At 41.4% G+C, this 25,369-nt stretch overlaps 1 protein-coding gene across 2 annotated transcripts in view; it reads right to left on the reverse strand.

Annotated features, from left to right (window-relative positions):
- The window catches only part of DCDC2C (doublecortin domain containing 2C), a 124,115-nt gene that overhangs the window by 91,384 nt on the left and 7,362 nt on the right, over positions 1-25,369 (reverse strand). For both annotated transcript variants that reach the window (XM_075063692.1, XM_075063691.1), the window contains exons 3-5: positions 15,703-15,779; positions 10,467-10,598; positions 6,109-6,246 (exon numbers count right to left, since the gene is read on the reverse strand). In XM_075063692.1, the coding sequence (XP_074919793.1) occupies positions 6,109-6,246; positions 10,467-10,598; positions 15,703-15,779 (347 nt within the window). The remainder of the gene's footprint in view (positions 1-6,108; positions 6,247-10,466; positions 10,599-15,702; positions 15,780-25,369) is intronic.

Genomic DNA, 25,369 nt, shown 5'->3' on the forward strand with positions numbered 1-25,369 from the left:
GCAACACTAACCCTAATCCGATATGGTAATACCGATTTTAGCACTACTCCTCTCGTTGAGGAGGAGTACAGAAACCGATTTAAAGAGCCCTTTATATCGATATAAAGGGCCTTGTAGTGTGGACTGGTACAGCATTAAATCAGTTTAACACTGCTAAAATCGGTTTAACGCATAGTGTAGACCAGGCCTTATACTCGATTCTTGATTTAGTGAAAGGAAATGATCTCTTCAGGGGGAAGAAGAGGGCATAAGTAGGGTGCACATCCAATCCAGGTAGGTAATGCTTTCCAAAAAGGTCCAGGTTTATGCACCAATGGTGCACACATCACAAACAGAATATCTATGCAAATAATTTGTCCAAGAGCCACAAATACTATTATGACCCAGGGACCTCCTGGTGCCAACTGACAGAGGGCACAGGGGGGTGCATACAGTTTTACAAGGTCAAAAACATGTATATTAGTTCACCAAAGTGTGGCATGTGAGGTCTCTGCCAAAAGCTAGTAGCCCACTGGTCATCATAATTGTTGCAAGAAGTTTGTATAGGAAATAGTTTAAGAAATATGTAAAATATAAAATATTAGATTCCAAAGCTTGTGACCTGCGGCGAGGTGAACCTCAGAGCTAACTTAATCAGCATGTAGAACAAAAAACATCCATGGAGACAGGCTATGTTTCCTATCTGAGCCAGGTGCAGACCTGAGAATTTACAGAAACAAACAAACCACAAGATAAGTTTCTGAAAAGGGGACCTCCTGGGGTAAGAGACAATAGTCTGTAACTGCATTTCAGAAAAGGAGAGGCGACATCACCACCCAGGAAGCAAGCTGAAAATGTGTGTTTGCCTCATGAAAGTGGGATCATAGCCCAGCCTGGCTGTAAAATTCTGCTAGGACTTTGGGTGAGTATTGTTCTGCAAGACATAAAAGTATCTAGTTAAATAAGTCTAGGGTCTGGAATGTATGTTATGATTGTATTTTAAATGTAAACATTTGTTTCCAATACTTCTATTTGCTAATACCAGAATCTCTAGCCTTTGTTAAATAAACTTATATTTGTTTTCATTATAACCATATCTAAGCGCTGTCTGTTAAGCAGAGTGGTGATCTAAGGTGGAACTGATAAGCTGGGGTGTATTGGTTCTTTGGGAGCAGCAAATCTGTGACTACTGTGAACGTCCAGGGGATCAGAGGCTGGATATTCCAGGGAGATGCTTAGAGGCTGGAGTGTGCCTGTTGCTAACCTGCAAAGAGACACCGGGGCCTGCATAGACCTATAGGGGTGTGCTTGTGTTGTCCATGGCCAGCGGAGTTGGGGAGCTGACCCCTGGCAGGCACAGGTGGTAGCAAAATGCCTTACAGCTCTGAGTACTCCCAGGAAGGGTCAAAGCTATCAGAAGAAACAGTTCTTTATTAAACAAAGAATAAGTCTTCTAAAAAAGTATCTATTCAGGAAATATATCAAGTTAATATACTGAATAAGTGTGTGGTAAGAACTCCACCACATGGAACTCAGCTACAGGTATCTGATAATACAGACTGCACAAGAAACATTCCAGTAAAATAAGTTCACTAACCTTTAAGAACAAGCATCTGGGCTAAATCAAGGCATATGGAAGTACATTCAGCTATCCACTCTGACAAGTGTTGCTTGAAAATGAGTTTCCCTCGCTTTAACTCAATATAAGTCAAAAGGAGATGAAGGGATTGGTAAAAGTCCCTCAAATTGTCAGTGCAGCAGCAAAGAGCTCATTTGACACCAATCTTATGATAAACAACTTAACACTAGAAAGATTAGATTGGGAAATGAACAGTAGAAGAGGGGAAAACTGGTTCATATAAAAATAAGATTCCCATTGATATCAACAGGCTTTGTATGGGCCCTTACTACCTACCTTGTCCTTCAAAAAAACCAAAAAGGCCTATGAGGGCTTGAAGTCACTTCCCCATCTAGTCAATGTAATTGCCTCAAATAAAGAATATGAAATGCAAATGACAATCATTAATAGGCTCAGAGGGAGGATCTTCTAACTTGTTCAAGTCTAAATTAGATCCAAATCATGCAGAGAAGCCAAACTGGTAGATAAATATGTCGAAGGCCTTTTAGAAAGTGCCTTGACCTGTGATTCACAGGGAGAACTTCAATAGTTACAAGATCAATTGCAAGCAATTCTAGGTGAGTTTTGATGCATTAGTCTTCAACTCAGACTTGTCAATGAAATTCAATACACATAAAGAAACAAGAAGCAATCTCCAGATACCACCCATCCAAGCAAGTGTATGCTTAAGAGAAGAGGCTTTATAGATAAGGAATTTCTTGGCTTCAAGAGAACTCACATTTGGGAATAAGTGGACAGAGCTATTAAAGTGATTACACATTCCTTTTGGAGACAGCCCAGCGGTCTGAGTTTGGCAAATCCTCAATGAGTGTTATCACTTGTGATGTCTCACACAGTTTGAAAATCTTGTTGTGACCCCTTTTACTCAATGTATATTTAAAGCAACTGGGGGAGACTGCAAGGCATTATGGTTTATAGTGTTACGAATATGCTGATGTAAAGGATTCTTAGAGCTGAGTTATATCAGTCCTGAATATGACTGTTTCCCTGTGTTAAGTACCCTCACACCTTCTATGGGTCATCTCGATAATCACTTCAAAAGTTTTTTTCTCCTGCTGATGATAGCTCATCTCAATTGATTGGCCTCTTACAGTTGGTATGGCTACTTCTACCTTTTCATGTTCTCTCTATGTATAAATATCTTCTTGCTGTATGTTCCAGTCTATGCATCCGATGAAGTGGGCTGTAGCCTATGAAAGCTTATGCTGAAATAAATTTCTTAGTCTCTAAGGTGCCACAAGTACTCCTGTTTCCCTGTGTTCTCAGTATCTGGCTGAGATAAGAACTTTGGTGAAACTAGAGTCAGTTCAGATGAGATAAGGGGGTTTTGGCAGAGAGAAGTGGAGTTGCAGAGATTGCTGCAATACCTGAAAATGAGGACCTCTGCCTACAAATTTTTAAAGTGGTTTGCAATCTCAGGATTTTAGTGGTGTAATTTCTGCTCCTGATAACATTGGGTTACCAGAAATTGGTAATCTCTTCTTCAGCTGGACAATGGATTGCATCCTTTCATCACAGATGAAGTCCTTGCTACAATTATCTATGCAATTGTCACATCAAGGTTAGGCCAGTGTAATGTCTGTGCGGATCTACTCTTCAAAATCATTCAGAAGCCTTTGATAGAGGAGTATATTCCAGCCCCCATTCTGATAGCCACAATATCTCTGTGCTCCATATTCTGTGCTGTTTGCCAATTCAATTTCAAGTGAAATTCAAAACACTGACCACTTTCTATAAAGACTTCTAACAGTTCAAGATGAACTGGATTCACAGATTGAGACTACGATAACTCAGGTACAATATTTATATAAACAGGTGGGAGGATTCAGAGATTGTCACCAGAATTTCCAGAACGGCAGATGTCAGATCATCTATCATTTACATTTCAACTATAACCGGTTATGAATGATGAGATGATCAAAGTTGTTTACTGTGTTTATCACCCTGTATCAGAGCACTGGCAATAAAGTACAAAGCAAATAATACCAAGCAAATGATTTGTAGTATTGGAACGGCCCATCACCTTAGAGAAATGTTGATATAGTGGAATCCTACCATGTCTTTAATTAGCTGAACCCACCACTTAACTGATTTCACTACAACTGGAAAGAGATGAATAGTCTTGATCAAGCAATTTCTCCTGGAAGAAGAAAAACGATGTGGGCATAAACTAATGAAATGTGTGCATACTGTACACAGGCCAAATCTATTAAGATTAACCCTGTTATGAGCTCTAACATTCTAATACAACATAGTCATTTGAAAGAAATTTGAATGCTGGATAAGCAACTTCTCAGAAATAGGAGGAAGGCTGCTGACTTAATGGAGTCTTGAACGATTCCCAAAAAAGCAAGAGCAATAGACTGAAACGGAAGCTGAAACTTCTCTTGTGTATCCAATTTTAGGTCTGAAAGAATGATATAAGTTGACAGACTCAAAATGCAGAGGTCCACCACCTAATTTATCTTTCAGTGACCAATCAACCAAATATATTTTCATAGACAGGGACCATCGCTACAAAGAGAATCTACCACATCTGACCAGCATGGAGACCCTCACGGGTGAGTGCTCCCCAAGATGAATTCTGCAAAGTGGAGAACCTTGAGCTATCTAGCTCCACCAGGGCTGAATTTCACCATTAGGGTTTTTGGGGAAGCTAATATTTAGAGCTCTAATTTTGCATTTTACTGTAATAAAAAATTATTACATCCTTATATATTTCAAAATTACAAAACTGTCAAAAAATATGCGTAAACCAACATACTCCTACGATCTAGGTTCCAGCATTCATGACATTAGTTCAAAAACTAATAAAAGAAAGCTTGATAAGAACAAGCCCACTGGAAATATCAATTTTCTACTATCAAACCGATACGAAGCACTTTATATACAACAGGCAATTTACCGAAAAAAGTGAGAATCCATACATTCAGCCGATTAATTAGTCATTTCAAAATAATGCCTGTAGTATTTTTATGAAGGATAAAAATAAAAATGAAGTTGGAAGGACAACAAAAACAAAAAAGCAGAAGCCATAACGTACCACATATGAATAAGCTGAACAGTCTGAACCATGCATCCAGTTCCCCTATACAAGAGAAAATGATGGATATTTTTCTTATCTTGATAATAATGACCATTAAAAAACTTGACAGAAAAATAGCTTTAACAAAGATCACTAGAAAACCCACAAATATTGCCTGATACTTCAACTGTATTTTCAATATAGCTATCAGTCCAGAGCAGTCAACAACACACATCCCATAGAGACACTTTACAGAAACTGCTTAACTCAGCAATTCCTGAAAGACATGAAAACTAGTCATTGTTCAGCAATGCCTTTGTCGGTGCCATTTAACTGACATCTTCTACAGTCTAGAAAGCAGTTAGTAGAAATTCCAAGAAAGAAACTAATTTAATAATTAAATTCAATAAAATTATACTTTTAGCTTTTATTTTAAAAAAGTAAAAGATCCAGCAATATAACTCTGGAACAGTAATTGATAATACATCTTAGATATGAATGATAACTGTGTTTAAATAATAAGAAAATGCAATGTAATATATATTTATATGTGTGTGTATGAATGCAGTGCTAAGGCTGTGATTTAAAATACACAGAATTTAAGAAATTCAGAGAAAACATCACAACAGCAATATGCACTATGAAAGGGTGTTTTAAAAGTATCACATACTGAAACTCTTTGGCAAACATTTGTTGCAAAAATAAATGCCAATATATGCCAGTATAGAAATGGCCGATATTTTAATGGTGAAGCTGCATAAGGCTGGTTATGCAGAAACATGTCTCAGTTTCCCAAAGACAGCACATGCCCTGCCTTTACTATTATACATTAGATAATCTACAAACTAGCAATGGCAGCAGTCATTAAGAATATTAACAAGATCAGGTCACCATTTGCTTCAATATTTAAAAACAAAAACAAAAAAACACTGACAAGGACTAAAACACTTCAGTGAAATGAATCCAAGTATCAGAGGGGTAGCCATGTTAATGTGCATCCACGAAAACAACGAGGAGTCTGGTAGCACCTTAAAGACTAACAGATCAGATTTATTTGGGCATAAACTTTCATGGGTAAAAAACTCCACTTCTTCAGATGCATGGAAGAAGCAGGTTTTTTACCCCCAAAAGCTTATCCCAAATAAATCCATTAGTCTTTAAGGTGCCACCAGACTCCTCATTGTCAGTAAAATGAATGTTACTGGTACAACAGTCAAACTAAGAAATATGAAACAATGCACTGAATCCAAAAAATCCAAAAAATGATCTGTCAGAAATGGTAACGATGGACTTTAATCCCACTGAGCACTCTGACTCTGAACTAGCCAAACTCAAATTCTATGGGACAACTCATATGCTTAAAATTAAGCACATGCTTAAATTCTTTGCTGGTTCACTGTCAAAGTCCTTAGCATTTTGCATAATCAAGCCCTCCAAATTAAGATTACATTAAGAAAGAGCTTACCGCTGAACTTCTGGTGAAACTCTGGAAGAACGCCAGTATGGCAAAGATTTAAACTTTTCTTTGCCCACTGCAACATAATAATGATTGTCTTCTAAGCCATCTGAGTTACGTACAGCATGACCATCCAATGTGTACAGCCTTAAGCAAAAGAAATTGAAATAAAGATTAAGAAATAACGATGAATAGAGTATAATGCAGTGCAAATTTCAGGGTTTTTTCAATGCTCCACATAGCTGTGATTCCGGAGAACAGAGGAATTACACACATAAATTAAGTTACTATTTTAATACTGGAGGACAATTCAACATTTTATTGCAAAGCCTCAGGAAGCAAATTAAATATTTATTAAATAAGAATGAGATATTTTATATACGTGGGACCGCCATACATAGTGTTGGAGAATGTCCAAAAGATATAGACACTTATAGTAGCAGCAGCTGGTGACATGTTTTGGACCCTTCAGCAAACTCTTGGGGTTGTTGTGACATTAAACTTCCTATGAAGTTGCAAATCAGCATTGCAGTGAAACATGGGAACTGAGGAAGGCTGAAGAACACTGGATTGACATTTTCACTTCTTGTCAGCTGCTTCATATCAAGTGGCAGAACAAGATCAGAAATTAGGATATTTGAAGCCAAACCTGGAAATCACCTCCATCAGTGCTGGTTCCGTTTCAGCAGCTTTCTTGGTATGAACATATCATTAGAATGGAAGACCACTGAATTCTAAAGTGCATATACTAAGGAATGCTGCTATGGAAAGACAAGATTGCCAGTAATGGACATAATCTGAATATTGAGTCAGTTCAGGTTAGGGATGCAGCCAAAGATCAATCCAAGTGGCACTTGATATGCAAGAAGGCCATGTCTATTTGGGCTTTGCCATGATGCTGATGATGCAATAGAAAAGGAAACAGCTACAATTATAAAGCAAAAGCTATACTTAAGGTTGCAACTGGTTTCTATTAAATGCAGACACAATGGACAAGATACTCGGCTGGTGTAAATGGGTGAAGCTAAGTGGAGCTATGCTCAATTTCACCAGCTGAGGAGCTGGTCAAATTTTCTAAAAATTTCATGTTTTGGCTGAACATATCCATGCTGTGTCTCTGAATGTTGGGTTTTCCTATAAAAACAGAGGAAAATCCATTTAGTCCAGAGCTATAATAAGATGAGGAAAATGACACGCATTCTGATCAAGATTTTTTTCATGCACATATTGTAACATAAAAACAGCTGAACCTTGAGGGCCACGAGTTACTTCCCCAAAGGTGCTGCATACCTCTTGCAAGGAACTGAGCCAATGGGAGTTGAGGGACTGGAAATTACTGAAGATTTGCACTCTAGTTTTAAAGGGATTCCATTGCAAAAAGTTCCATTGCAACAAAGTACAAGAATTTGTTCACCTACATTTTTGCATACAATTACTGCAATACGTGCAAATCAGATTTCCAATTGCAGATAGGTAGATGACAAAATTGAAGGGCACAAACCTGCACATATTTTTGTGCACGGACCTCAGACTTCAAAATTCTCATGCAGAAAACTCAGACTTAGCATGGAATTAGTCCTCTGTGAATAGTGCATCTGCTAACAGAAAAAAAGTTTTTAATTTGTGGTTATGAATATCTGAAATATTGTAGTGAGTATGGACTAAATCTGAATATGCACACTTCCTGACATATGAACGAAAGTGTAAATAAGGTAGTGGAGAAAACAGATTAGTTATAGATTTTTCAGTTGTTTATATCTTTGACAAACATTTCTGTTTTAGACTTGTAGTAGGTTGGCCTGCTCCTTTATGGGTCAAGAGGCATGAAGCTAGCTAGGCCTGTTCCATCAGCCCACCTCCACAATAATCAACAGCATCTTAGTCAGAAGGGGCAGAACTAATTGGGATCAAATGACAGCCTGAAACATCTAGGCCTCATGAAAGGGCTGAGAAGACTCTATTTGCAGAAGGAACCACACGTGGACTTCTGTGGAAGGCCCTGAAGTAGTGTCGGGAAGAGAGTCGAGACAGCAGACTGAAGAGGAGCCCAAGGAAGATCTAAGAACCTAACAACAAGAATTCTTGTTAAAAGCTGAGGACATATCATCTAGAAACAACAGAGTAGGGAAAAGACTTGGGTCTACTGGTTTAACACAGTAAAACTGTGAGCCATCAATATGATGTGGCCGTGAAAAAAAGCTAATGCAATCCTAAGATGCATCAGACAAGATATTTCCAGCAAAGATAGGGAAGTGTTATTACCACTATACAAAGCACTAGTGAGACATCATCTGGAAAACTGTGTGCAATTCTGGGATCCCATGTTTAAGAAAGATTAATTCAAACTGGAACCAGTGCAGAGAAGGGCTACTACGATTATCAGAGCAATGGAGAACCTACCTTACAAGAAGAGACTTAAGGAGCTTGGCTTCTTTGGCCTAATCAAAATGAAGGATGAGGGGAAATAGGATTGCTTTCTATAAATATATAAGAGGGATAAACGTCAGCAAAAGAGAGGAGTTCTTAAGTTAAGAGGCAATGCTGGCACAAGAACAAATGGATATAAACTGGCCATCAATAAGTTTAGGCTTGAAATTAGACAAAGGTTTCTAACCATCAGAGAAATGAAGTTCTGGAACAGCCTTCTAAGGGGAGTAATGGGGACAAAAAGCCTCACTTGTTTTAAGACTGACCTTGATAGGTTTATGAGGGGATGGTATGATGAGACTGCCTACAATAGCATATGCAACTTCTATTAGCAAATATCTCCAGCAGTCAGAGACGAGAAATGAGATGGAGAGTTACCAAAGAGAATTATTTTCCAGGGTCTAACTAATCACTATATTTGGGATTGGGAAAGAGTTTTCCCCCAGGTCAGATCTGCAGAGATCCTGGGCGGGTGAGGGGTGTTCCCCTTCCACTGCAGCATGGGGTCACTTGCTGGTTTGAACTAGAGTGAATGATGGATTCTCTGTAGCCTGAAGTCTTTAAACCAAGATTTGAGGACTTCAGTAACTCAACCAGAAGTTATGGGCCTATTACAGGAGTGTGTGGGTGAGGTGCTGTGGCCTGCAATGACTATGATTATGATGGTCCCTTCTGGCCTTAAAGTCTGTGAGTCTAACCTTTGGTTTATGTGAAATTTTGTTTGGATTTTTGTTATTCCTGAAGGGGGTCCGAACTAGACATGACTTAGCAAGAGAGGTAGGCATGAACAGAAACAGGCTGAGCAGAGCCAAAAGATCAACAGAGGGCACTAGAGGCAAAGACCTTGCAATACCATGCTCTGACACCAGGAGGCACTGAATGAAACTCTTTACAGTGCCAAAACTTTACGTGCTTAACCTAATGGGACATTTTCCTGGAAAATTTGAGAAAGAATGGTTGAGCCATTTTTGAATTACCATATGTGAGGATATAATATACTTTCTGGTGTAACCACTAAAATGGTTTCACAGTTTAAAGCTGTTTCCTAAGTGGGTTCTTTGAACAGTAAAAATTGTCTCTGAATCGCTAAGTTGAGGAAGGGACAGAAGTCTGCCCATGGTGTGGACATTTTATTTAAATTCTAAGGAGAGCATCTGTGAGCAGGAAAGAAAACAAACTTCCCATCAATCTGAAGGGCATCCAAGAGCTTTGAACCCAAAAAAATCTAAATTGGGCATATATGTTGAACTCCTGCTTTTCACGCTCATTCAGTTGTCCGTCTATACACTGCAAGCTCCTCAGAGCATGATTTGTCTTCTCTTCTCCCTTCTGTCGTGCCTTCTTTTCTGTTTCAAAACCACATAGCACACTCTGATCACTACCAAAAATCAATAGTCACTAATAAAACAACAACCTTAGCCAACAGGAAATCAGCTGAAGTTACACCAGTTATAAATTTGACCCACTATTTCACACTTAAAGCATTGGTTAATCTCATCTTCATGACTATGTTAACACTAGTCCATTTTATATTCCTGACCCCAGCCCTTCCATAAAGATTGTTCCTTTTCAAGTGTAGATGATGTCTTTTATGTTACTCTTGTGATCTTCTTCTTTAATGTCTGTACTAAATACAGAACACCACGTTTTTAAAGCAAACAATACATACAATGGTGTCCGGATTAACCATACTAATTGCCAGGAACATTTATTAAATATAGATATATAAAAAGGTACTGAACTAAATGAAATAGGAAACACATATTCTCAGAAACCTGAAAAAGTCCTGCCCTTGATAACTCAGTTTTCTTTCATACATAACCAATCAAAATATTAGATTGTCATTAATAACTGGCATGGCACACGAATACAAAAATAATCCTAAATTGCCAGACTCAGGAGTTTTGTTAGCGATATTAAATTACCAGTTGTACTCTTACCTATGAACACCACCGGAGCGAGGAAAGATTTTTTCATTTATTAGTGCAAGGACGCAATTCCAGTTTTTCAGAGTAAACCTGGGTATGATAAATTTTATAGGTGGTATAAGCATATCTCCATTTGTGAAAACACTGCCAAAAGACAAAAGAAGCCACATTTTTTCAGTAGTGAAAGACATAGACAAAAGAAAAACTAAAAATATCAGTTGACAACATTATGTAATCTGGATCATTAGAAGCGTAGCCCTGTAGATTTCAACAATACATTTTAAATCTTAGTCCATTTCATAAAACATAAAAACTCATACATAAAAAGACAGAATTGTATCCTTTAATATGTTTCTGTCTGACATGATGGGAGAGACAGTGAAATATGTCCACTTGGAGAAGCCAAGAAGAATATAGCCCTTGAAAATTCAATTACTTTCTCTCCATATTGTCCAAACAAGTCCTCACAATTCCCAGAGGAAATAATGTACAATCCTTTAAAAGAGATAATAGAATCAATTGATTTCTTCACTGCTGCCCATATTAGAAAGCTGTTCCTACTCAACCTTTAAGAGCAGCTGGAATCACTTTTTGGCTCAGCCTCACTTCTTAGAAGGAGTCACAGTAAATAATAGAGAAGTGTTGGTCTCTCTAAAACTAATTTTGCTATTTGGGCCATCAGCCCTATAGGCCCCCTCCACAAAAGCAGCCTCACCCTCTGCTGGGAGGGTGGTATTTTATATCAGCAGCAGAGGGCAGGACCAAGAGTAAGCACTGCTGATTGCAGAGAATGTTCAGGTTCTCAGTGCAGCTTCCAGTAACTCCAGCGGCCCTAGAACATTTTGCTGTAGAGGCGAAGAAGCATTTGTGCTTCTTCACATGCAGAAAAGCAGCATCCCTACCACAAAAATGGACAAACTCTGTGGAATGACAGAGGATGTGGTGGACGAGGAGGGGGCAGTCAAGGTCACCCACGTACAGTGTGGAATGAGCTCCCTCCTGTTCTCCCTGCATAGCCACATACTAGTACATTGATATTTCTCGCTACCTCCACACACTCCATCCAGATTTTTTTGAGGCATAGGTGTTCTTTTCTCTCAGAAGAACAAGCAGCTTCTGCTATCCCACCCCCAAACCCTTGTGCTGATTACATGGGGAGCACTTTCAAGGAGGTAATAGGGTTTCTCTCCCTAGAAAGGGTGAGGGATCCTGCATTCCAAAATAGACTGAAACAGGAGAAGCTTTGACTGTCTCACCAAGAAGGAGGACCAGTTGTGGGGAAGCACAGCTTGGCTAAACCAGGGAGTGGAGAGAAGGCACCTCTCTGCTTCAAACTAGCAAATTAAAAAGACTAAGACTGGTCTATTAGTCATCCTGACCCTCTCGTCTCTATAAAGCACAGATGGTGATTTGAACAATGTTTGAATATGTTTTATTATTTCCTTATTACTCTTCATGATGCCACTAACATCCTAATGAGATTTTATCCCATTAACAAAAATGAGTAATGCAACAATCCAAAAGTGACTACATTTTTTGTGGACCTGCCTGCACTGAAGCACCAAACTGTGCTACCTACCTGGTTCTGCTTAGCATGGTATGGCACACCCAAAATGCCAAAACTGCATGAGGCAGAACCATGCTACAACCATGTGGTAGGTTCCACACAAGAATTGGCATCAGGTGACTGCAGCCTACACAAAAGCCCTAAAACAGGGCTGTCAAACTCCTCCTGTGGGGAGGGCTGAGTTCCATTTATAGGTATAGTTGTTGGACTGGAATATACACTTCAGGCTGTTTACTGCGTAAAAGCAGATTTACCTCAGAGCAGAGGTTAGCATAAAGATCACAGATAGTATATGGCCTTTATGTAGCAACTGAATGTTCAGGGTCATATGCTGCAACTCTCTCTCACAGCGAGTAATATTGGCTCCATAAACGTTAGTCCTATTAAAACCATGTTTCCCTTTTTCTCTTCCCTTCTTTTGTTCCCTTTCAACTCAGGGCTTGTCTACACTACCACTTATGTTGGTATAACTTACATCACTCAAGAGTGGAATAATCCTCATCCCGAGCGACATAAGTTACACCAACCTAAGTGCCGGTGAAGATATCACCTCTTGCAGAGGTGGAGTAATTAAGTCAATGAGAGAGCTCTCTCCCATCAGCTCAGAGCGTCTCCACCAGTTACAGCTTCCAGATCCTACACCAGTATATAGTAGCTGAGAGCCTGCTCTAACTCCCACCATTCAGGTAAGGTCCATAATTGACTTTGCATCTGCGCAGAATGAATGTAGCATTTTGGAGACATGCCCCTACACTGGGGCAAGAGGGGAGGGCTGGGAAAGGAGTCAGCTCTGCAAGTTTTATGTCAGCAGAGAATTTTGCTATGCAAGGAGAGTTCTCCACTGGCCAGTTATGGCTGGAATTCAGCCTCTTTATGCTACCCAGGTGGTGAAAAGCTGCTGCAATGCCCGTGAGAATCTACCTTTATGTTTCTCCTTCCCCAGACCCAACATTGTTTTATTACATCACATGGGAACTTAGACTATATGTCACTTGAAACAGGGACCAGATACTAGTTACACGTAATTCAGGGCACCCAGCACATACCTGAACACTGTAAAAATTAATTGCCAATTATGAATTTATAAGTGCTTTGTTCAGTTCAGCTTTAAATACTCTTTGCACCTGGGCTTCCACCCATTCGTTTGACTTTCAGTTTTCCCCAAGAGCATCTGTGCGCTATACTTTATAAATACACACTGAAGTTACCTGTACCATAGTACCACTCCTGTATAGATTAATACTGTTGTATGGTCAATGCTTCCCATGAACACATGAACATGAACACTACTCGTAAAAAGTATAAAAAAATAATAATAATAATACCTGCGATGAATAGTACAGTATGTCAAATTTCAGCCAAGAGCAAATATTTGTGTCTGGATGCCACTTTAAAACAATATTTCAAAATAATGAAGGCTGGGTTTGGAAGATATTTGGGGCCATCTAGTGGAATTTTCAGTAAATTATTATAAAACACAGAGATCAGGCATTAAAACAGTGAATCAGATTTACCAAAAAAAAAAAAAAGAGTTGCTATGGTACATTTTAAATACTATTATTTTCTTAACTATGTTAATGGATGTAATTTTTATAGAATAAAATTAAGAACAAAATAGCCTACACAAAGGAAAAGTGCCTGTCAGTGAGAAATATAAAACTGTAGAATAATCTCGACTGATGATTTGGAGGGTCCAAACATTTGAAACGAGATTAGACAAAACACTATAAAACATATTGTAGGGAGCAAGCCATGACTGTCAAGGGAATGGATTAGATGACCTAATGGATCTTTTTTATCTCTAAGTTTAGTTATCTTAATTTACTCATGGGAAACCTCAAACACTGGATAATTATGCATACAAACAAACACCCTCCTCCTTTCTTTGAAGTAGCAATTCAAATCATAGGTGATGTCATAAATACTCTTTAGTCTATATTTTTGTATCTCAATTCTTTTTGGGTTTGATTCTGACATTATTTTAAACTGCTTTAAGGCTGTGGAAGATTAAACATTTCAGCACTGGCCTGTTAGTTACATTTCTCATCAGAAGCACAATACCTTTGTATTCTGAAAACTGCACTGGCTTCCTATTTACTTCTGGGTGCAATTTAAAAGTTATTGGTTTTAATCTCAAAAGCCTTGAATGGATTGGATCATAATTACATCAGAAACCACCTCTTTCCCCATATGATACTATAACAGCTGAGATTATACAAAACTCCTGGGCTAAAAACCTCTTTATTTAATTGCAAGGAGTATGGAAGGCAGGCCATTCTTAAAGAGTAGGATCCTCAAATGGAGGTGTAAAATGAATTCTACATTTGCCAGAGCCCAAATCTGTTAACTTTAGGTCTGGTGCAGCCTCATTTACTTTTCCCAAACTTCAACTAGGAAAGATAAATTGTTGGCAGGGGGCGGATGGCAGAAACTTAATGATTAATTGGTGGGATTCAGATAATCTTATTCCTGTCTTTTGGATTTCACGACTTCTTGTACCTTAAATATTTGTACATGCATCCAGTAGGAACAATGGGATTTTAAAAGTTGAAAAAATAAGTAAATAAAATACATAAACTTTGAAAAGGGCTCTTCTTGGAATGCTCATCACTTTAAATAACCTATGAGTATTATCAGGGGCGGCTCTATGTATTTTGCTACCCCAAGCACGGCAGTCAGGAGGCTTTCGGCGGCATGCCTGCAGGAGGTCCACCGGTCCCGCGCCTTCGGCGTAACCACAACCAAATTACCACCGAAGCACAGGACCAGCGGACCTCCCGCAGGCATGCCGCCAAAGGCAGCCTGAGTGCCGCCCTCACGGCGATCAGCAGGCCGCTTCCCGCAGCTTGCCACCCCAGGCACGCGCTTGGTGCTCGAATGCCTGGAGTTGCCCCTGAGTATTATCACTGTAGTTCTCTCGAATGAAACTTAAAGTGGCATCATATGTTAAAGCACAACGCATTTTTGGCTCTTCTCCTCCACATCCAGTGTTTCCTTCCCCACTTCTTGTGCAACAGAATTGCACTGCTTCCGCTGTCTGCAGAGCATCAAACTTGTAGTGGAGGTAGTGCAGCCATACAACACTCTTCCTTATCAACAACATACGGAGGGCAATATATTTCATCACAGACCAATATCAAGTGTGACCATTCCTTTGCAACTCCCTCCTTCTGTACCCCTATGACAATCTGCTTATTTCTGATCCCTCCATTCATGGCAAATTCAGTGTTTTAAAAATCTATTTTAGTAATTCTAATACAGATTTTTTTAAAAAATATGACTTTCATCTTAAGTGTCTTTTTACAATATTATCTGAGACACAAAAAAGCTGCATCACATAATTCCCTAGAATATGTAATTTTTTTCCAAAAAATAGTTTGCTGCCAAAAAAAGTCAATCAATATAATTATAATGAATGCAATGCCCTCTCTCTTGTCCCTCCCTCTACAATGATAGAGGGAGTCAAATTCTGCTCTGGCTCACACATGATACAAATTACATTTAAATTAATAGGAGCGTAAATCTAGACTGAAGTTGGCCCTTTCAAATTACGTTTGTTTTACCTGGGCTTTATTATAAACATTTCTCTTTCCACTGAACTAGACATATGGAGTTTTGCAGGTATTATAGCTGCAGAATATTTAAAACCAAATCTAGAGTTTTGATTTACAACATACTTACTTGATATTACGTGGCTTATTACTGATCAATTGCCACCTGGAAGGCACACGTATTTTACTATGAACTACTGGTTTAATCTGCAAGAAAAATAAAACACATTATGTGGGATGTTTAAAACATTTTAATCTTAAAAGTGCTGCTCAGATATACACATGGCAGACCCAGGTTCAAATGTTATAGAGTCATACAGCCATAGAGCTTAAGGCCAGAAGAGACCACCGGATCATCTAGTCTACCCTCCTGTATATCAAAGGCTACAATACCACTAAACCCAATAACCAAAATTAAACCAAAGTATTATAGATTATAGGAGACTAGACTATTATTTCCACAGGCAGTGAACAGGAGGAACCAATGTGCACCAGTGGACAAGGCCCCCACAATGGCAGGGAAATGATTAAGTGAGATACTCTCAGATAATTCTGGCAAGTGACTCACACCCGCAGAGGAAGGTGAAGAAAATCCCAAGACCATGGCCAATTTGACCTGGGGGAAGATTCTGTCCAGATCCAACATATGGTGACCAGTTAGACCCTAAGTATGTGAGCAACAATCAGCCAGCCATGCACCTGAGAGAGAGAATTCTTGGTGCCACCTCAGAGCCATGCCCTCCCACCCCGAGTCTCATCTCCAGCCATGGCCATCCCTGAAGCATCCTTTAGAGAAAAGAAATTAAACACACACACACGAGATAAAGACATAAGACAAACTGGAAGTGAGCCCAGAGCTGCTGGTCTCTGTCTTCTACCATCTCAAGCAACCGCATCATACAATCACACTCATAAATTTGTCCAGCTCTCTCTTAAAACAAGTTGCCTCTGCCTCCCCAGCTCCTATTGGGAGACTGTTCCAGAGCCTCACCCCTCTGATGGTTAGAATTAGAAACTTTTTTATAATTTCCAACCTGAATTTTTTCATGGCCAATTTATATTCATTTGTTCTTATGCCAACACTGTCCTTTAGCTTAAATGGATCTTCACTCTCCCTTATATTCACCTACTTGATGCATTTACAGATGCATATCCTTTCTCAGCCTTCTTTTTACTAGACTAAACAAGCAGAGCTCTTACAGTCTCTTCTCATAAGACAACCCCTGATCACTTTGTAGCTCTTCTTGGCTCCTGTTCCACTTTGAATTAATCTTTCTTGCACATGGGAGATCAGAACTGTACACCGTATTTCAAATGAGGTTTTACCAGTGCCTTGTGCAATGGCATGAATACTTCTCTCTCTCTACTGAAAATGCCTCTTCTGATACATCCTAGGATCAAATTTGCCTTTTTCATAGCTGTAGTTCATTGGTGGTTCAGGCATTCTGTGATCGTCCTACACATCCAGATCTCTTGCCTTCTCTGTCACTTGCAGGTCTCTGTCACTTCCAACAGATTAGCTCCCACTTTCTAGCAGAAATTCCTGTTATTAGAACCTAAGTCCATGATCTTTCATTTTGTACTACTGAATTTCATCCTATTTCTGTCACTCAAGTCTTCAAAGTTATCCAGATTTTCCTGTATAATATTCTGATCCTCCTCTGAATTGGCAATGCCTCCCAACTTTCTATCATCACCAGATTACATTAGCACACTCCTACTTTTTGTGCCTAAGTCATTGATTAAAAAATACTGAATAAGATTGGTCCCAAAACCAGTTCTTGAGGAACTCCACCAGTAATCTTCCTCCAGTATGATAATTCACTTTTCAGAACAAAGTTCTTGGTTCAGGCTTGGAGCAGTGATGGAATAAACTTCAGGCTCAAATCAAGTCTCTGGAGTACATTCACAGCTTAGATGGGTCATTCAGTCCATTGTTCAGAGCTTCAGTTTGTAGCAAAGTTCCGCCAGAGGTAAAAAGCAGGATTTAAGACAAAAAGGAGGGGATTCCAGGGCCTTTTATAACCTCTCTCATGTGGAAGGACACCCCTTTGTTCTTATTGCGGAAAATCACAGCAGCAAGATGGAGTTTAGAGTCACATGGGCAAATCCATGCATGACTCAGTTCTTTACAGGTAGAGCAGCCATTGCTCACATGCTAACTTGAACGTTCCCAGGAAGACTCTTCATATGTGGATTGAGTCTCCCAAGGTCCATTGTCAGTTAAGTGTTTCTTGACTGGGCATTTAATCTGAAGAGACTTTCTCAATAAGCTAGTCAACTGCTTCACTGGTGCTATTTAATCATAGACTATCTGGGTTGGAAGGGACCTCAGGAGGTCATCTAGTCCAACCCCCTGCTCAAAGCACAACCAGTCCCCAACTAAATCATCCCAGCCAGGGCTTTGTCAAGCCTGACCTTAAAAACTTCTAAGGAAGGTGATTCCACCACCTCCCTAGGTAACCCATTCCAGTGCTTCACCACCCTCCTAGTGAAAACATTTTTCCTAATATCCAACCTAAACCTCCCCCACCGCAACTTGAGATCATTACTCCTTGTTCTGTCATCTGGTACCACTGAGAAAAGTCTAGATCCATCCTCTTTGGAACCCCCTTTCAGGTAATCATACCAGATTACATTAGACTCTCATACTTTTTGCGCTAATATTGATTAAAAATACTGAATAAGAGTGGTCCCAAACCAGTCTTGAAGGACTCACCATAATCTTCCCGTATGATAATTCACTTTTTCAGACAAAGTTCTAAGGTTCAGCTTGACTGATGGATAAACTTCAGGCTCAAATCAATTCTGGAGTACATTCCAGCTTAGATGTATTAGTCCATTGTTCAGAGCTCAGTTTGTAGCAAATTCGCCAGAAGGTAAAAGCGATTTAAGACAAAAAGGAGGGATTTCAGGGCCTTTTAACCTCTTCATGTGAAGACACCTTTGTTCTTATTGGCGGAAAATCCACAGACAAGATGGAGTTAAGAGTACATGGGAAAATCATGCATGACTCATTTCTTTTACAGGTAAGCGCCATCTGTCACATGCTAACTGAACGTTTCCAGGAAGACTGTTCATTTGGATTGAGTCTCCCAAGGTCCATTGTCAATAAGTGTTCTTGATGGCATTTAATTGAAAGAGTACTTCTCATAAGCTAGTCAACGCTTACTGGTGCTATTTAATCATGACATCTGGGTTGGAAGGGACTACAGGAGGTTCAATCATAGTCCAACCCCTGTCAAAGCACAACCGTCCACACTAAATATCCCAGCCAGGTTTGTCAAGCCTGGACCTTAAACTTCTAAGGAAGTGTTCCAACCACCGTCCTAGGAACCCATTCCAGTGCGTTTCACCACCTCCTAGTGAAAGACTTTTTCTATATCAACCTAACCTCCCACCCGCAACTTGGAGATAATTATCCTGTTCTGTATCTGTACCACTGAGAAAAGTCTATCCGTCCTCTTGAACCCTTTCAGGTATTGAAAGCAGCTATCAATCCCCCCTCATTCTTCTCTTCTTGCAGACTAACAATCCCAGTTCCTCAGCTCTCCTCATAAATCATGTGTTCCACGCCATAATATTTTGTTGCCTCTCTGTCTCTTTCCAATTTTCCACTCCTTTGTAGTGTGCCCAAACTGACCTAGTACTCAGATGACGGCCTCACCAACTCGATCAGAGGGAAAGATCACGTCCTTGATCTCGCAATGCCCCTACTATCAGCCCAAAATGCCGTTACCTTCTTGGCAACAAGGCACAACTATCGACTCATATTCAGCTTCTTGTCCACTGTAACCCCGGCCTTTCTGAAGCGTGCGCTAGCCATTGGTTCTAGCTGTAGCAGTGCGATGGGATTCTCTCTCTAAGGCCAGACTCTGCATTGTCTTCTTGAAGCTCATTCAGGTTTCTTTGGCTCAATCCTCTAATTGTCTAGTCCTCTGTATCTATTCGCTACCTCGACAGCTAACGACCATCCTCCAAGTTTAGTTCAATCTGCAACTTGCTAAAGTGAGTCCCCGCATCTCCAGATCATTAATGAGAATTGAACAAACCAGCCCAGACACCTGACGGCCATTCGCTTGATACGTTGACCAACTTAACATGGAAGCCATTGATACACCATTGATCCCATATCTAGCACTTCATCCACCTTATAGTTCATTACACCTTGCCTCTTCTTTACTTGCCGGCCAGATACTAGTGGGAACCGTTATAAAGCTTTGCTAAAATCACGGAATAACACATCACTGCTTTCTCTCTCATCCACAACTCCAGTTATCCCTCATAGAGCAGATGTGGTTAGCAGGCATGACTGCCTTGTGAAGCACGCTGACTGTTAGTGATCACTGTTTCCTCTCTCTAAGTGCTTAGAATTGATGCCTTGAGGACCTGCTCCATGATTTTCGGACTGAGCTGAGGCTGCGTCCTGTAGTTCCCTGACCTCCTCCTCCCTTTTTTAAGATGGGCACTACATAGCCTTTTCTCAGTATCATGGACTCCCAATCACCATGATTTTCAGCGATATATGGCCCAATGCTCGCATCACATCTGCCACACTCTTTGCACCCTTGTGATTTTGTTGGGTTATGTTTCTCCCAACTTTTTCTAAATAGTGAACACTTTTTCTCCACAGAGGGCTGCATCTCCTCCCCATGCGTGCCTGCCCAATGCAGCAGTCTCGAGCTGACACTTGTTATCATGAGACAGAGGCAAAAAAAGCATTAAGTACATTAGCTTATCACATCCTGCTGTCATAGGTTGCCTGCCCTTCATTTAGAAGGCCCCCTTCCTTGACTATTATCTTGCTTGTAATATACCTAAAGAAACCTTCTTGTTACTCTTACCATCTGTACAGACCAGCGCGCGGGGTACAGAGTCTGTAGAGGGCAAATATACTGTCATGATTAGTAGGTCTTCGTGCCCTGATGTGAGCTAGAGCAGGGCGTGCACTGAGTAATCAGGAACAGTGAACAATTAGGCAGACAGGCTGTTAGATACCTGCAGCCAATCAAGCAGGCTAATCAGGGCACCTGGGTTTAAAAAGGAGCTCATTCCAGTCAGGTGGGGAGAAGCCAGAGGAGAGGAAGTGCATGGGAGGAGCTGGGAGCAAGAAGCACAAGAAGCTGAGAGTGAGAGGGTGTGCTGCTGGAGGACCAAGGAGTACAAGCGTTATCAGACACCAGGAGGAAGGTCCTGTGGTGAGGATAAAGAAGGTGTTTGGAGAAGGCCATGGGGAAGCAGCCCAGGGAGTTGTAGCTTTCATGCAGCTGTTACAAGAGGCACTATGGACAGCTGCAATCCACAGGGCCCTGGGCTGGAACCTGGAGTAGAAGGCGGGCCCAGGTTCCCCCCAAACCTCCCAACTCCTGATCAGACACAGGAGGAGCTGACTCAGACTGTGGGGAAGATAACTGAGGTGAGCAAAATCTGCCATTAAGCGCAGGACTCAAAGTAGAGGAGGAACTTTGTCACAATACATAGACATGGATTTATACACTAGTTTTATTTATGTATGGGCATTTGAGTTATTTTAGTCACGTAAATATAATAAAATAAAACAGTTTTAAGGGATAAAATGAAACAAGTAATTCTCAAAAAATGAAAAATTATAAAACAATATCATGGTGCTCAATTTATAACATTGATTCCAACAATCATTTCTGGGTTAGCATTACCTTAAGGGCAAAGCCCTAAACCAGAAATCACTAAGGAATCACTCCTGCAAACACAATGGGACTACTCACATGAGTAAGGACCACTCATGCAAAGGTTTGGTGGACTGGGCGTGTAAGAGATTGGGGCCTGTCTTACAGTACCCTCTTCCAGCTGGACCCTGGCTTGCTCTTGCTGAGCCAGTGCCCTCCCTAGGGGAACTGTGCTTGGAACCTTCTCGTCGAGTCCAGGGAAAGTAGTTTCCAGCATGATCAGTTGTTGTGGTTTCTTTTTCCTTTTATTTCAAGTCTCCTCAACAAACAAGATCAAAACTTTCCCTAGTCTGTCCCTACCCCACTCTCTGAGCTGGGAAGAAGTAGGAGCACTCAGTCCCCAGACTGCAATTCTCTGGCTCTAGCCCCTTTATTATGCTGTCACATTCCATCCTGGGGCATTCCCTGTTGGAAGATCCCAGGTTGCCTGCAGTGATAACATACCAGAGTCATTCACAGGAGGGCAATGGTGGTTCCTTGGAAGCCTGGGACTTTGGTTCTGTAGGGTCCCATGGGTGAAGTAAAATTTTGGTAGATTTTTGCTGGCTTGGTAGGTTATCATCTCTCACTGCCTTTCTAAATGTGGCTCGCTGACCGAGAGTCTGGCCTTCCCACCCATAGGTAATTCAGCTTCCATGAATCCCTCAGTTGTCTCGACCATCTCTGCCACGGATGCAGGCCAAAACTGTTGAACTCAGGCTTGTACCACCATACGGAGAATGTGTAGGTATTGTTCTTGGCCAATATTGTCAATAAGCCCCATCACTGTCTCAGCCTGTAGTTTTAGCCATTGGGTAGCCCCAGAGCCACTGAGCTACTGCCCAAGGGCATGCCCCATTAAGGAATGTCTCCAATAAGCTTCTATAGAAAGACCAGGGTGGTCCATGATGGCAGCCTTTTGTATTGCATATGACTGTGCTTCATCCACACTCAGGAACCAATACACTGCTTGGGCCTCACCAGTGAGTTATGGGACCAGCCACGCTGCCCAGGAACTCTTCTCCCAGTCCACTCAAAGGTGGTCAGGTAGGCCTCTGGGTCATCAGTGCTGCCCATCTTGGTCAAGGTGAGACATGGCTGTTTCTGTCTCCCCACAGCTGCTATGAGAGTAAGCAGCCCATCTCTTCTTGGAACGGTCCGTTCCACTGAAGCTCAGATAACTGAGTTTCTTGCAAGCACTGTTAGGAGGCCAGGAGTACCTTGTGGAACTGGCGATTCCTTTCATTTTCCACCTGCTGTTGATTCACCATAATTTGGAATATCTGCTCCATGGCCCTTCTTTATGGAGGGGGTTCAGATCTACAGGCACTGCATGTAAGAGATTGGGGCCTGTCTTATAACGCCTTCTTCCGGCTGCACCGCAGCTTGCTCTTTCAGAGCCAGCAAAGTCCCTGGGGGAATTCTACCTGGAATCTTCTCACTGAGTCCAGGGAAGGCAATTTCCAGCAGGGTCAGTTGTTGTGGTTTCTTTTTTATATGTCCTGCACTTAGGACAAACTAGGGACTGAGTAGCTAGGCAGCAGTTCTGCTTTGTGCAGGAGGTCACACTAGATGATCATATTGGTCCCTTCTGACCTTAAAGTCTATGAGTCTATGAGACCTAAGAGTTACAGTGGACAAGAAGCTGAATATGAGTCAACAGTGTGCCCTTGTTGCCAAGAAAACTAACGGCATTTTGGGCTGTATAAGTAGGGGCATTGCCAGCAGATCGAGGGAAGTGATCATTCCCCTCCATTCGGCATTGGTGAGGCCGCATCTGGAGTACTGTGTCCAGTTTTGGGCCCCACACTACAAGAAGGATGTGGAAAAATTGGAAAGAGTCCAGCAGAGGGCAACAAAAATGATTAGGGGGCTGGAACACATGACTTATGAGAACAGGCTGAGGGAACTAGGATTATTTAGTCTGCAAGAAGAGAAGAATGGGCTGGGGGAAATTTGATAGCTGCATTCAACTACCTGAAAGGGGGTTCCAAAGAGGATGGATCTAGACTTTTCTCAGTGGTACCAGATGACAGAACAAAGAGTAATAGTCTCAAATTGCAGTGGAGGAGGTTTAGGTTGGATATTAGGAAAAACTTTTTCATTAGGAGGGTGGTGAAGCACTGAAATGGGTTATCGAAGGAGATTCCACCACCTCCCTACTTAGAGGTTTTTAAGGTCAGGCTTGACAAAGCCCTGGCTGGGATGATTTAATTGGGGATTGGTCGTGCTTTGAGCAAGGGGTTGGACTAGATGACCTCCTGAGGTCCCTTCCAACCCTGATATTCTATGATTCTTTTATTTCAAGTCTCCTCAACAAACAAGATCAAAACTTTCCATGATCTGTCTCTCACTCCCTGTAGTTCTTCAGTCCAAAGTTCCTGGCTCTTACCTCAGAGCCTTTTGATAACAGGATTTCCCCAGTCTCCCATCTGTTCATTTTTGTTTCTAGGAGCAGTTCTTCCCAGCAGTAGCTGAAGCCTCTAGTAGGTATTGCAGTTCCTCCTCTCCATTTCCTGCTATTCCCTTTATGAGGATCAGCAAGTTAAGCTGCAGGTCTTTTCCTGCAGGTGCAGCAGGAGGAGCTAATCAGCCAGCCAGCCCTCTGCTGGCCTCTAACCTCAGTCAAATAATAACCCTTATACCTTCACAGGGCCCTAAATCTGTATATGGAATTTCAATGAACTACTATTCCTTAGGGAGCTTGAACAGTGGTTTCACTGTCAGAAAACACTATAAACTAGGAAAGATTTTGCAAAGCATAACTGGAGACAAACAGAAGATACAGAAAATGTAACAGTTTAGATTAACTGTTAAAAACTAGTATCAGAGGGGTAGCCGTGTTAGTCTGGATCTGTAAAAGCAGCAAAGAGTTCTGTGGCACCTTATAGACTAACAAACATATTGGAGCATGAGCTTTCATGGGTGAATACCCACTTCTTTGGATGGACAAAGTGGGTATTCACCCACGAAAGCTCATGCTCCAATATGTTTGTTAGCTTATAAGGTGCCACAGAACTCTTTGCCACTGTTAAAAACTAGGTCAGAAGCATGAATCAGAGAATTCATCAGTTTAATTTGAACTCCGGTGTTTCAGTTCCTACAGGAGTAAGAGCAACTGTCTGTTGTATTTTTTATCACTTCTCTCCATGGCACCAAAAGGCAATAATTGACATTATCCTACTCAGTTTCACTGCTTCTCCAACTGCACCATAGCAAGATACACTATGCTGGAGCTGCACATGAATGATCCTACTCCTGCTTCTGGGAACGCTAGTTATTCTTTCCCTCCCCCTTCCTCCTCTACCCTGACAGTAGCATATGATCAGCACCGAGGACCCAGCAGAAGCAAAAATTAAAACCAAAGTAGAATTGCATCAGTTCTACCCTACCACTCTCACTAGTGCTGCTGGAAAAGTACCAAAAGCAGGAGTGGCACAGACAGTTCTTCCAGTCAAGGATCCTGGGCTTAGATATGAAAGTGACTGGCAACATAGAAAAGCTTATGATGATAAATAAGGGTACAATTCTGTGACTTTCCGCGACCTCCAGGACTTCTTCCACAGCGGCAGGGCTGGAGCAGCTGTCCATCCCAAGGTCACCAAAGCAGCGGCTCCAGGGCTAAAGCAGAATCTAGGATTGGGTCAGCCCTTCTGGGGCTGGAGCAGCAGCAGCCAACTCCTGCCACAGGGCTGCAGAGGGGCTGGAGCAGCTGGCAAGCAGCCAGCTCCAGACCTGCGGGAGCAGCAATCCCCAGGGCCACCAGAGCAGCAGCCAGCAGTCAGCCCTGGGGCTGCCAGAGCAGCTGGTGAGCAGGCTGACCTCTGTAGCAGCAATCCCCTGACCGCTGGAGCATCAGCCCCAGGGCTGAAGCAGCGGCTGTGGTTGGATCAGCTCCCCTGGGGCTGCAGGAGCAGCAGCGGGCCTGGAGCAGCTGCCGGAGTTCAGCTTCCCAGCAGTGCTCATCTGTTATTCCCCAACAGCATATTTTTAGTAAAAGTCAGGGACTCGTCATGGGTTTCCATGAATTTTTGGTTATTGCCCATGACCTGTCCCTGACTTTTACTAAAAATATCCATGATGGATTCTTAACCTTAATGATAAACATTTATA

Source organism: Chelonoidis abingdonii, chromosome 3 (assembly GCF_003597395.2).
Source record: "Chelonoidis abingdonii isolate Lonesome George chromosome 3, CheloAbing_2.0, whole genome shotgun sequence".
In the NCBI taxonomy this organism is placed as follows: Eukaryota; Metazoa; Chordata; order Testudines; family Testudinidae; genus Chelonoidis; species Chelonoidis abingdonii.